Raw genomic sequence first — 14,536 nt, forward strand, 5'->3', positions numbered from 1 at the left:
GACCCCAGGCCAATGCTGCAGCATCGCATTGCTCGCTGAATATGACACAATGCACACTTCTGGCTGGGGAGACGAAACCAGGGACACGCTGGTTCTGAGAGCAGTTCTTGGATGGTCTGCCCGTGTAGGGAGGAGGGGGGCGTCTGACGAATGAGGCCCACACTAGTTGAGCATTCCCCATGCACCTCTTTGCCGGTTGTGAGAGACGCTCTTCTCACGGCCTTCCTTTTTGGTTCCATACGAGGCTGCAGAAAAAAAAGTGCTCACCACGCACTTCTTCCTTGGCGCAGGCTGGGATCATCATGGGGAGAATCTCCAGTCTTCCAAAGGAACAGGGGTGGGGGGAAGCAGACCACCGACCCTTGGAGTGCAGGTTGGGGGGGAGGGGCACCAAGGCAGGAAAACAAGCAGCAGGCCAACACGTAAGGCAGCAAGGCAAAGTGGCAGTCACCTCTGCAAGCCAGCAAGTAACAGGCAGCAGACCAATTGCTCAAGTCCAGCAGTCCAAATGGTGGTTCCTGCCTGGCAACACAACAGTCCCAAGGTGCACATGTAGAGCACAGCAGGGTCTTGCTACAACCATCATGCAGTGTCTAAAAACATGGGGCTACAACCCCTGGACTTATACTCAAAATGTCTTTGATCTAGGGGGCACTTCAAAAGAACCTTAGAAGTGCACAACACCCTCTTTACATCCCAGCCCTGGTTGCAGTCATCAGTAGTGAGTAAACATGCCCTTTGTGTGAGGGCAGGACAAGACCTATACAAATGCAAGTGCACCCGCCTCCCTCTCTCCCAGCCCAGGAACACCGCTCAGTATGCAGATGTAATCTTGCTACACCTCCACCCTCCCTGTGTGATGGCCCTCTGGAAGTGTGCACAAAGTCCAGCTGTCTCTCTACCCTAGACGTGGATTGGAGTCAGGCTGCATCGCACCAGAGTTATAAACACAGGGAAATGCCCACTTTCTAAAACTGCTAAAAAACTGATGGATTAAACAGAGATCTGTGACAGGGGGTGAATGTTTGATTTGTTCTGCATTCCGTCCATCATCTGTTGTTTTTGCACATTCTAAAATTGCAATTTCTAACACAGTAATGAAACATTCACCGACACCAGTAGGCATGACTTTTCACTACCATTCCAAACATGACAAACATGCCCACGCTATTCTTCACAGACCAGACATTACCAACTAGACATATTTAAGGGAATTCTCAATACAAATCTTAGGGAGGAGCAGCACTCACAGCAGTGAAAAACGATATAGGCTGTTTGTCACTACTAGGACATTTAACACATAACCATATATGTCCTACCTTTTACATACGCAGCACCCTGTCCATAGGGCTATCGAGTATCTAGGGCCTACTATAGGGTCGACTTAGGTGTATTAAAAAGGGAGTTCAGGCCTTTGCAAGTAGTATGACTTGCCAAGTCAATGTGGCAGTAACACTGTGCACACAGGCTCTGCTGTGGCAGACCTGAGACAGGTTTGAAAGGCTACTTCTGTGGGTGACGTCAGCTGTGCTGTAGGCCCACTACTTGCATTTACTTCACTAGGTATATAGGATACCACTGTAAAAGGGACTTATAGGTAAATTAATTGTGCCAAACAGGTGTAAGCCAATCATAGCAAGTTTAAAGGGGAGAGCACATGCACTTTAGCACCGAGGAGCAGGGGTAAGGTGCCCAGAGTCCTAAAGCCAACAAAAAGAGGATCAGAGAAATAGGAGGAGAAAAGCAAATAGTTTGGGGATAACCCTGCAGAAAGGGCCTGGTCCAATACCATCTATGTATGTATGATACACAGTGAAGGACCTCTGACATGAGACTGGGGTTTCTAGGGAACTAAGGGTATTTGAACCTCTCAGTGGACAGCCCCGGGATGGACAAGCTACGAGTTTCGGAAGCATGGTCATTTCAAGGGGGACAACAAGGTAATTTTTCCTAAGCTCATTGAATTTCAGGGCCCCGGGTCTGAGACTAATTTCATGACTCCAAAGGGAAACAGAAAGGAAAAACCTGGGCATGTATGTTGTTGATGTATGTCACAGTTAATCCATGTTTCTTTAAGTTTATGTCTTCACAGGGCTTTTTTATTCACTCCCTGTCCACCCACAGTACTATGAGGAATCTAAAAGATCTTGCTCAATCACTAGAATTGTGGGCAGTATTACAGCCCACCACTTTCAAAGATCATCAGCCGCCATTACTTTGGTACCATACGAGGCTGCAGAAAGTACTTATTGCTTTGAAGTAATATTATGGTTTTAGAAGTTAGCTGTAGTGTCTATAAGAGAACCAAAACATTTTATTTTGTTTGTGTCCATTTGCAGTATAGTCTGCTAAAATGCATCAGGAGAACTCAAGCCCCCATATTAAGTGTTACTTTTATCTTATCAGCTTAAGGTGGTTAACAATGCACAAGGCTGTAAATTAGCCTTTACATTCTACACTTGTACCTATATATAGTGCTTACCTTTCTGCTTTGTATTTCCATTTTTGACCTAACTCCTCCGGAGTATATCTGACATGCACACAGACGATCTATGCACCCAACAGGACCAGGGCATTTTATATTATATCCCCTCCAACCCTAACGTTCCTGCAATCTTGGTGCCATCCCTGTCCTGAATAGGCACACTTGCTTATACATTTGAAAATCTGTGTCTATCAAGATTACTACATTGCTGTATAAATCGTATGCCCTTCCTTTACTTGCATTTCTGTCTGCTTTTTCTTTTACCCTGGCCTGTGTTTAGTTTGAATCACAGCAGTGAAACCATCTATTTGTCTTCCATTCATTTAATCAATTCCATTCACATATATCTACATTTCAAGTATTGGTATACAGTGATGTTGGACTTGGCCCTTTCTTCAGGATCAGCCCCAAACCTTTTTCCTTCACTCTTCACATTTTTGCTGGATTCGTTTATGTTAGCCTTACAACTCACAGCACTTTACAACTGATGACCAGTGCTAAAGTGTGTGTGCTGTCTCCTTAAACTTAAAACATGGGAGAGCTGGCTTATACTGAACTGGCATATTTAATTTACTTCCGTGCCCAAGGCCTTTAAAATTAATGCTGCTAGTGGGCCGGCAGCACTGATTGTGCCACCCTCTTAAGTAGTCCTTCACACTTCTCAGGTCTGCCACTGCAGCCTGTGTGTGCAGTTTGAACTGCCATTTCGACCTGGCAAAATAAACCTTTTCCCAATCCTAACCCTTCCTTTGTAGTACATATAGGTCACCCCTAGGTAGGCCCAGGACAGCTCGGAGGGCAGGTCGCAGTGCATTAAAAAGCTGGTCATGTACTTTTAAGTTTTACATGTCCTTTTATGTTATGTGGGTTTGTAGAGCATGGCAAATTACCAGTGAGGGTATCCAGGTGCTAAGTAGGGGATGAGGCGATCATGCCTGCTTCATCTGGAACAGCCATGTCAGAACTCCTTGAGGGAAGGAGAGTTTCTGAGGTGTTGCAGGAGGTCGTTCCAGGTCTTGGCTGCGAGGTGTAAGAAGAAGCACCCTCCGCTTCTGGTCTTCTTGATGTGACAGAGGTGTGCTCTTGCGTGGGATGCAGATCGAAGGTGTATGATGGGTTTGTAGATGTTGACGCAGTGGTTGAGGTACGCTGGATTGGTGTTGTGGAGAGCTCTGTAGGCGTGGGTGAGTAGCTTGAACTTACATCTTTCCAGAACTGAGAGCCAGGGGAGATTATTGAGGTGTGGAGAGATGTGGTTATTTTGCAGGATGTTCAGGATGAATTTGGTGGCGGCATTCTGGGTGGTTTGGAGTCAGTGTAGAACATGGGCTGGAAATTCTAAGTAGAGGGCGTTTGCATAGTGAAGTCTACTTGTGATAAGAGCATAGGTGACTGTTCGTCTGGTGTTAAATAGGATTCATTTGAAAACCTTGCGTAGCATTTGCAGGATGTGGAAGCGTGATGAGGCGATGGTGTTGATCTGTTTGCTCATGGAGAGGTTGGTGTCCAGGATGATCCAGAGGTTCTTGGCATGGTCTGCATGAGTGGATGGGGGGCCAAGTTCAGAAGGCCACCATGGGGAGTGGTTGTTCCCGAAGATGAGGACTTAAGAAATGTCTGTGTTGAGCTGGATGTCCTGGTAGTTGTGAGAGCTCGACCACTGACCTGAAAAGTAGGTCATCTGCAGGGGTGATGACTGTTTCCCGTCCTCCCAGGACACCTCTCAGCACTGTCGCTCTTAACACGGGAGTCCCAGCAGGTGTCCCCAAAGGGAGGGGGTTTTGGATGACACAGAGAGAAAGAGAGAGATACTGCCACTGCTTCCTGGTCCAGCCGGGCCCCTACTCTTGAGGGTGAAGGTAGTCAGTGTCACTGCATTGTTGAGGAGTCAGGTTCTATACAGGAAACGAAAAGGTATGAGTGACGTGCTGCCCACTAAGGGCCATATGTACGAAAGCTTTTTCCCATAGACACAGAATGGGTAAAATCCTTTGGTACATCTGGCCCTAAGCAACTAACGCTAACGCACTCACTCAGACTCCTAGATAATCACCAGTCACTCAACTCGCTTCCTTGTACTTTCTCTCCACTCCGTAGGGCTGGCAGGAATGCACCACTATTGCCTGGGACTTCTCTCTGTCCTAATTTGTGTTAAGTAATCACTCTTGACGTTGTTGCACACACTAAACATGTAACTTAACTAAAACACAGAAAACAGGAATATTTTCTTACCACAAGCAAATATGCATAAGCACTGGTTGAACAGTAAAGCTCAGAAGACTTTCAAGACATGACTGCCCCATGTTCATTTCTGTGACAATCACTGACATTGAGTATGGATCAACGCTGAAAATAATTTGTAGGATTTTGTGATGTTGTTAGTAACAGATGGCACACAAACAATTATGAGGGTTATATTCTTACAACAGGTTTTAGGTGTGTTGCTTTCTTTCAGAGGTCACAAGTGAAAGACAACAAGCTGTTGAATAAGAGTAATAATACAAATAATCAAGGCTAAACAGTCTTTCAGACATTCTTGCTAACCACCTTGAATGTCTCTCTTTCTGAAATGACAGTCACCATTTGTTTTTTTTAAATACACTAAGGATTGGTTCAAAAGCATTCACACTCCTGTGAGTGCCTTTTATTTTGTCACTTAGCTTTACTGGAAGAAGTCCTGGATCCTGGTTGTCAGGCAACAGTGAGAAAGCCTTGGGGAATTCGATGCTGGGCTGTCTCTCAATCTCAGCTTAGTCTTTTCCCTGGTTACCGGACAACAAGGAAGAAGCTTGGAGGAGTTGGCTGACCCTCTCAGTCTCAGCTCCGCAGAAACAGGAAACAAAGCCAAGCACTGTCTGACCTGTGTGAGGCTATTATAGTCTCTCTTTGAAGAAGTCATGTGTAGCACATGGCAAACAGAAGAGCAGGAGGGTGTTGCCTAGCAACCAGGACAGCAGCTGTCTAGTAAGGTGCAGAGACTCGGGTGCTCACAAACTGGCCTTGTGGAAGTAGAATAAAGCAGAATAAACAAGCCTTGGCAATGGCAGCTGTACACATTAACAGCAACAAGTAACAAGCCTTGATTAAACCCAGCAATGGCAATTCAATGCAGTTGACCACATTTATTATTTAACGTAACATGATTGAGCCAGCACCCCTGGGGTAGCTAGCTGCACACAACACAAGAACTAGACCTAGAGGAGGGAACCACAACAGTAGTGAAAAACTCTTACATTTGTTTTTCACTACTGCAAGGCCTAGCCCTGCCATAGGACAGTATTGGAGTTACCTTATTACCAGGGGCACCAGGTAAAATATTGGACCTAAGACAGCAACTCTTCAGCATACTTCTGGACCTGTGCATACTCTGCCAGAAAGAAAGACTGCTGTGCTGCCACTCTGCTGCTCTGAAGGACTGCTGCCCTACTGTGCTAACCTGATGCCCTCTTGCTGGGTGAGAAGGACTGGACCTGCATTTCTTGAACGTGGAAGCCAGAGTGACTCCAAGGGCTAGTTGCCCGGTCTCCAGATCTGAAGCCTCAGGGACACAACAGGTGTCCAACAACCTTTCACCAACACCTAGAATCTGCCATCTGGGAGTAGTCTACCATGCCAAGCGGTGCCACTCTACTCCTGGACCCTTGGAAGTGTGCTTAACGTGCTCTGTGGATCCAGTGGAACTGGCATTTCCTCTGTTGTGTGGCACAAACCCAAGCAGAACCCAAGCATTCCAGCTGCTGCATGGATTGGCCCTGTTGCAAAGACCTGCATTGCCTCTGCAGGTGAATCAGAACCCACACTGCACGATGCATCCTTGGCGCAGGCCCTTGCATCTGTGGTCGACAGCAGTCTAGATGATGACTCCTGACTCTGCATCGCAGCCTCGCAGCTTCTTGGAAACTGACAAGTCCCCCGACTGTGTGCCGCGTCCTCGATCTGGGACACAAGCCCCATTGACAGGACCCTTGATGCAGGGCCTTTGCTTCGCACCCTGCCGTATCTTGGAACCAACGCATTGCTTTGGCTGCTCGACACATCTTTGACGTGGATCCTCGCAAACCATTGCAACCAGGATTTAAGGTACTCTGTTCAGCAGCCCCAACTGGGTCCCTGTAGCCAGCCCATGCTTCACTGTGGCCGACCTGAAACATGTGACTTTGTTCAGGTCTGGCACAACCAGATATCTACAATTGACTTCATGCCTTTTGGCTCAATTTTCACTAAAATCTTTAAACCCGAATATCTCCAGTTCCATTGATTGGATTCTTGTAACTTTGGTCTTGGTCTATTTATTAAAGAATGTTCTATTTTTCTAACTTGGTGTAGGATCCCTTTTTGTGATGTTTCCACATTATTATTATTTGAAGTGTTGCACAAATACCTGAGTTAAGCCTGGCTGCTCTGTGCCAAGATACCAGAGGGTTGTCCTCAAATTAATTTAGGATTGGCTTGTGCCTCACCCTGACAAGGACTGTGATTGCTGCTTGACCAAGGTTAACACCCCAGTCAACCAACACCCTAATTTTCTACAAGTGGCATTACTTTTATCTATAAAAACAGTTCCTAATATTGTGCAGCCTCTCCAATAAATTTCCACAGTAGGTTTGGGAGATCTGAGGAGGACGCATGTCGGTGGAAGTGCACCTGCTCAGAATTTATTCACATACTATTACTAAGATCGTGCTGCACTTAATCATATAAATATTTGTCTAACTATTTTAAACTGGATACTTTAGGTCTTCTACTTACCTCAGTCTGCTGTTTTATGACTGATCGATTCCTTGTAGGGGTAAATTACCGTTTTTCATCATGCAAGCTATCGGCTCAGATGTTTGTGAATAGGACATTCGTGCAGGGAAATATATACTACTACCATAGAAAACTAGTAATGGCTGTTGGGGAAATCCAAACAAATGGGGCTGATGTTAAGCACACATGAAGCAATTCTTGATAACAGAAAAGCAACAATTCATAAAAGGTGCCACAAGCCATTGCTTAGGATGGCTTGCTGCACATTTGACTTGTTGTCTCTCTTTGACTTGATGGTTTCAGTCTCTTCATTCATGGAACCCTCACTGTTGCTTCAAGTCTTTGATTGTAGTCACTTCCACATACCTTCTGTCTATGTTTCATATTACATTTTTAATTTTTAACTTTTTTAAAACAGCATAGAGTAAACCAATGGGAGCAGCATTCCTCAAAGACTGTGAAAATTAGTATACCATCCTCACACCTTCTTTTATCCTATCTCATCACTTCGAAGTTCTAACATCTGATTTTGAATATGTGTAGTTCAAGTTCAGGCATATATGACCTGAATATGGATAGTCCAATTCCTTAAGCATCTTTATCAACTTTCGGGTGCCATATTGTCATATTAGGAGTGAAGGCTAAACTCATTAGAGACCCACCATTTTGCAACAAAAGACATATTTTTAGTTTTGATTGCATTAGGTGTTTTCTCTCGCCTAGAAGTACATAGCAGAAATTAACTTCTTTCTAAAGGACCATATTTCTATGTGGTGTCTACAACCAGGAGTAGGGAAAGATGCAGCTGGAGTTCAGTTTGGAAAAGTCATGTGATATCCACCTCCAGTTTCAAAGCAAGTCATCTGTTTACCTGGGTGACAGGGGAGGCAGATTCTGCAACCATGGTAGGTGTCATGCATAACACATTTATATAGGTACTTGTGTGTTTGGCTGTGGTGGTAAAGCATGCCTCTTGCAAGGGAGCCCAGGGCCTGATACGGGAAGGCTGGAGGATGGGTTATCACATGCAGTGAGGCTGTCCTCAGTCAGGTGGTGCCATCCTGGAAGCTTTAAAGTAGTAGGCCAACCAGATATTTCCCCCATTAGGTTAACGTTCAATCTCCCCTTGGCCATACGCGTAGAGACAACAGCAGCTGTTTTTCCTTTTGTATTGAAACTTACCTCATCACGGTTGTAGGTGGCACTCAGGAATCCCTGATACCTTTTCTTTAGATACTGTCCAAGTTCATAGTGCTGCTGCATTCCAATCTACATGGAACAATATAAAGCAGAAATCAGTATCAGTTTCAGATACATGCAAGACTGTCCCTAGGCTTGAAGCAAGAGAGGGAACTGGTTCTTATGTACTCATAATCCTTGGATAAGTCAATAAAAATCCCTGTGGTCTGTGGTGAGCAATAAAGTATCAGGATCTGTGCAGCACATGGTTAGGCTTAGTATGCAAACAAATATAATATATAAATACAGACAACAAAAAGGAAAACACCCAGCTTGTGAAGACACAATTTCTGTAACCAAGAAGCCCCTGGAGACTTTGCCGGGTCTCCATCTTTCCTCAGTTTTTGTGGCAGCTCTTTTCCAATTTTGCTGACGTGTTTGTTTTCCCTACTTCGCAATTTCAAACTTAAAATCGAGTGTTAGACCTATCTTTCATGCTAAGGCATTAGAGACCAGATTAAAAAGAGACTCATCACCCGGCTAGGGATGGAGGTGTTTACAGGTAAGACCTCTTAGTGATATTTTTTAATAGTGATTTCTCTTTTCAGGTGACACTGAATCGTGGGTGCCTGCTGAACAATCTCAAGATGTGGTGGTGATAATCCCAGATGGTGTGCAAGGAGTTCCCAAAAAATAAAATACCCTCCCCTTTGAACAATGTCTCAAACAGCACTGAAAGCGAACCTAGCAATTTTGTGGAAGATTGCTCCTTCAAGGGAATTCCAAAATTCTTAAATTCCCTTCCTTCCTTCTTCTCAGATCCATCCATCCATCCATGATCCTTTCCTTTTTATCCATTCTTCTTTCTCTGTCTTCTTCCTTCCTTCTTTCATCCATTTATTCATCTTTTCTTCTCACCAGCCATCTTTCTTTCCAGCCACCAATCTACCATCACTATCTTTTATTTAAATCCATTCATCCTTCTCGTTAGCCATCTTTCTGTTGATCCAACATCGATTCATTCATCCATCTGTCTCCATCCATCCTCCTCGCCATCCAACGATCTCAGTATCATCCATCTCTGAAACCATCCTCTCTGTATCATCCTTCCATCCTCCTCCCCATAAATTTCTGCACAAATTCATCCATATCTCCTTTCATCCATCCATCCTATTTCCCTTCTGAACAACACTCTCTCCCACCCACTGCAAGAGGTTGTATTAAGGAACAACAACTTCAATGTTTCATGTTTTACAGAGCTTCCAAGTGGCACCCACCGCCCACTCAAGCTGCTAAGGATGGGGGTGACACCTCCGATGGTGATTTATGTTACAGTACATGCATTAACAGATTATTTTAAGTTATGGCCTCTGTTTTACATTCCCTTAGGCCCGCTGCTCCCATTCAATGTAGCTATCCAGCAGGTGTGAAGCCACCACTACCAAGGGCTATTGCTACCCACCTGCCACTTTCTCAGGCTACCATCGTCCCATCACATTTTACCCAATGGTGAAAATCCATGCCCAATCTAGAGATGGATGCAGAAGTCTGGCTGTGATGGCAAATGACCTTACTGTACCACCAGTTCAGTGCTGGCAGAGCCCAACCTCTGCAAATTACTCTACCCGCATATGCACATACAGCTGCATGGGGGAACGCCCCACAGCTTGGAAATTGTGGCTGGAGAGAGGAATCTTCGGCTGGCTCAGAGTTCAGACCATCCTTGGTTACACCGCCAGGAAGATTAGGCCCATCTGCTCTTGCAGAAATATCAGCTAGGTGTGTGTACTTCCACTAGGAATGTCCATGGCAGCCCAATTTTAAAATTACATCTTGGCGCAGCCTCACAGCTGTCAGGACAAAGACTTGCTAAGATAGGTGTTCATATGATGAGCTCAAAACTAGGTAATATATTACAGGTATGAAAACACCACATCAACTTATGGCCCTTAAAAGTCTTCATCTCAACTACTTTTCCAGCATAACCCACTCTAGAGAAACAAGGCTCCTTAATTCCAACATACGAACATTTAAACCCTCCGACAACTGATTTATAATGATCTGTCACCTTTTGGAAATCTGCTCCACCACAACTCCCAATCTCCACATGAAGCATAATGCAATGACCTCATCGCCATCTTTAGCACCAAAATCAACATTAGAACAATTCATTTCCACAAGCCAGTGTTCCCACTGACTATCCCATCACATATCCTACCACCATACCTTCCCCTTCACCAAACCTAAGACTTCACTGCTGCAAACACCTGTGCAAATTAAAAGTGGTTCTTGTGCCCTTGACCTCAGCCTTTGCAGATGATAAAGGGTTGCTACCTACCTTGAGCCACCCTTGTGTACCAGATGTGCTGCATCCTAAACAACTATTTAGCAGAGGGAAACTACTGATCCAGCTGAAAGAAGCCAGTATTAATCAGTATTCACAAGTACATGCTCATCTTGTCCAGTGCAAACACATATTTGCAGATGTTTATTTTGACTTTCCTATGCAAAGACCTTAAAGACTTACAATCCACCATATAGGCCAGCAGCACTTCCAGTGCAACCTAACAGGCAATTTGGAGTTGACCTTCTGGTCCCCATGCAGCACCAAAATGGTGTCACACACTTTCCTGGAAGAGCTGCTGACCACTTGTAATTTCAGCAAAGCACAAGTATTCATCTTGCTATATTTTTCTGCTGCATTAGGTACCATTGGCCCCGTAATCTACAGATACTCCTTTTAAGACCATATCAATCTGAATAGGATAGTCCATTCTCTGGTCTGGTCTAAGCTATTCTGAAAGACCGATTCAATGTTAGTTCATGACTGCCACTGCTTCAAATGCCATTATATCCAGCAATATCTAGCAAAGCCAGAGACTACTCTCCCAATGTGTGCTTTATGAAACAAAGGTGGAACCACTGTTGTTGAACCCCTGCTGTGTTTCTGTGTCACAAAACCCAATTTCTAACATTAAAAACTAAAACGAAATCATTTAGACTTCAGAGTTACACTACATCTGCAATATGAAAGTAAGAGGGGGTCAGCTGGGTACCTTATGGTGGAGCCTTAGGGATCCTCGATCTGGTGGTCCTCCCAACACAGGACCACCAAGTCATAGTGGCACTCACCAATGCACACCGACGGTCATGGATGTTTCCTAGCTGAGACCATCATTGCGTCCATGGAGGTTTTGGTAGACAGACTGCGCAATGGATGCCCCACACAGGGAACAAAACTCACTGCACATCAGGGTCATTGTTGTTCTGCCTTGGGAGTTTGTTCTTGCATTCCCAAGGTGAATTATGAACCAGTTTTTCATACTGCTGAGCACGTGAGAGGTGGGACTCGCATCTCCTGCTAAACAGAGTTTACCTATGCAAGCCGAGGAGTTCACAATAGGACTATTTGCATGTCAGCACATCACTACCTCGATGTTCCATGTCACTGCTTTCAAGGTGATCTGAATCCAAAACACAGCAAAGTGTTGTGTCTTCCCTCTTCCTACCAATCCTGCGTTTCCCCTTCAGAATCTGATACTGTAAAGTGCAGACTGAATGAAATAAAGTGAAATCAATGTTTGCTCTTTCTGTGTAGCCTTAGCCAACATCTTTTGAATTTACTAAAATTATGTATACACTATGCTTGCTTGTAGGGACTTTCAGCCAGCGCTAACAATCCATTGGCCTGTTGTGGTCCCATTCACATTTTCCTTTCGCCCACTACAGCATACAACACGGGGGAGTGTGTCAGCCCACTTCAGCTATTAGCTAAATTCACTGTGAGTGACCGCATGCTGCTTTTTCACAAGGAACACATCTGCACACAAAGTAGTTTCCTTCAGTGCCAGAGACTACACTACAAATGTGTGCTGTAGGAAACAAAAAAAAGATGCTTTTACTCCATGTTATATAGACTAGTCCCAGAAGCTCCACTTCCAAAACAGTTTTACAAGAACCATTGGGCTGACACCCAAAGCCAGACGTATTAGCTTTGCCAATGTTTGTTCCTAGTCATTCCTTTTCCTTTCACATAATGAATTGTACAATAAGAAGTCCTGCCTCGAAAAGTGTATACATTTATTTTTTGCCCCTTTCCACCACCTTCTGGCTACCTTTCAAATACTGTTATATGTATAGATTGATTCTCCCTGTAAAGAAAGGATCTGTTTTATTTCCATTTTAACTGTCTTCAGGAAAGAAACACAGTAGGCCTACTAGTAGCTTAATAAAGGTCTTCATCTCAAGTTGTTATTTTGCTATTTTTGAAAAATCAAATAACTTTTCAGCCCTCTTCAAATTTCTGGATTTTTTAAATAATATTTGTAGGAATCCCAGCATTGCAATGAAATAAAAGGATCAAGCTACCTGAATAATTAGGGATAACTTTGCTTTTCAACCCATTATTTTCCTTCCTGCTAGTGTCTAACCCCAAGGTGGAAATTAAAAGTGATATAACAAGATGAGCCTGGCCCTAAATTTGAGATTTGGAGTAAGTCAAATACCTTAACCCCTAGGCCACAAGGAATGCTCGACATTTGCATCCATCCCATATTGGAATCTCCAACAGGGTAGCAAGAGAGGACCATGAAACAGGCGCTAGACTGGCAGCGTAAGAAAGAAGCATTTGCAATGCAGTGGGTCTCGGATTTGTTCAATTTAGAGCTATTAGTGTTGTAAAGTCTTTACCAGACTTTTCTTGCCACATAAACTGAAAATGAAAAGTAATACAGTTTCACATTAGCAAGCCGCTTCAATGCGCCTCACCATGAGCATGAGCGTGAAAAACCACACAAAAGGAAACAGAAGTTCGCTCACAGTCAAACGTATCAGCAGTTATGCAATTATCTATGTAACAGGGTCGAAGTTATGCAAACCGCTCAACTACTGCCCAGTAAGATCACGCTGTGTAGGAAAGAAAAATAAAAAGTAGCCAAAAAGCCATGTGGAAAACATGGAGCCTCGTATGCAGTAGTTTACCCGTACTGTCAAGGAGGGCTAAACACCGGAACAAGTTAATTTTAAAAGGCAAGCCCACGAACCAACAAAACTGATGGGTCGTGACAAAGGCGTGGTTAAGAGCCCACAGAGAGATTATAACAGGGGCCAGAGCGCTTGCTCACTCAACCCTAAAAAAAAGGGGATTGAAACAGGAGGTGAGGGAGATCACAGATAACCAACTAAACGTGGCAGAGCTGTGCTGAACCACAACATGATGGAGCACTGCAAAAACAAGTTTAATCCAAGATGGTGTTGAAGCACCACAGAGTGATTCCAGCAAATGGGCCAACCCACCACATGAAGTTGTGCTAGCAATTGAGAGGAGCCAAGCCAGCACAAAGTACCATAGCGAAAGCAATCCTTGCCTAACATAAAGTGAAGTAGCCTCACCTCCACTCTCGAGCTGAGATAGAGAGCTGGTAATGCCTGCCGTGGAACATGAAGAACCCTAGCAGCTCCTTGTATGGTAACTGCTCTGAAGATCAAGAGAAGAGGGAAGCCCACCACACAGGTCCATAAGGAGATGGGCATCCACCAGCCATGAGGGACCTCCGTAAAAGAAGACAACTCTTCCTGGAAGAGCAGGAAAATTAAAAGAATCCCCCCTAGTAGACAACTCTTCCTGGAAGAGCAGGAAAATTAAAAGAATCCCCCCTAGTAGACTACCAAGGGAGTGTCTAGTTGAGCCATCTTGGGACAGCCATAGAAAGCGGGCATCTGATAACACAAACCCTACTTTCCTTGTGTCCGTTGCAGATTGAATATGGAATTAATCACACTTGAGGGAGACACAGAAGCAGTCAACTGACAACACACGGGCAAGCATTACCTTCCAAAGGCTGACAGTAGCCCACTGACCCTTGTCTAACTAGGGCCGAACCAGCCATGATCCAAAAAATATCTGTAGATCTGGGCAGAGCAGACAGTCTGTCTTGATCAGAAGTCTGTCCTGACATACACAATAACAGGATTAGGGTTATCTCTGACCATATAGTGCGTGTAGTAGGAGGCAAAGCCACTCACTCTGGGGACTCTGGGGGGCATGTTTACAAGCCCCTTGCACCGCCCTAGTGTCATTTTTTTCTTACAATAAGGAGGCGTTGAGGAGGCCCCTACCATGCG

At 44.5% G+C, this 14,536-nt stretch overlaps 1 protein-coding gene across 2 annotated transcripts in view; it reads right to left on the bottom strand.

Annotated features, from left to right (window-relative positions):
* LOC138262134 (prostatic acid phosphatase-like) overlaps nt 1-14,536 on the bottom strand; it is a 257,511-nt gene that overhangs the window by 136,296 nt on the left and 106,679 nt on the right. For both annotated transcript variants that reach the window (XM_069211912.1, XM_069211913.1), the window contains one exon: nt 8,417-8,503. In XM_069211912.1, the coding sequence (XP_069068013.1) occupies nt 8,417-8,503 (87 nt within the window). The remainder of the gene's footprint in view (nt 1-8,416; nt 8,504-14,536) is intronic.

The sequence above is a fragment of the Pleurodeles waltl genome, chromosome 10 (genome assembly GCF_031143425.1).
Source record: "Pleurodeles waltl isolate 20211129_DDA chromosome 10, aPleWal1.hap1.20221129, whole genome shotgun sequence".
NCBI lineage: Eukaryota > Metazoa > Chordata > Amphibia > Caudata > Salamandridae > Pleurodeles > Pleurodeles waltl.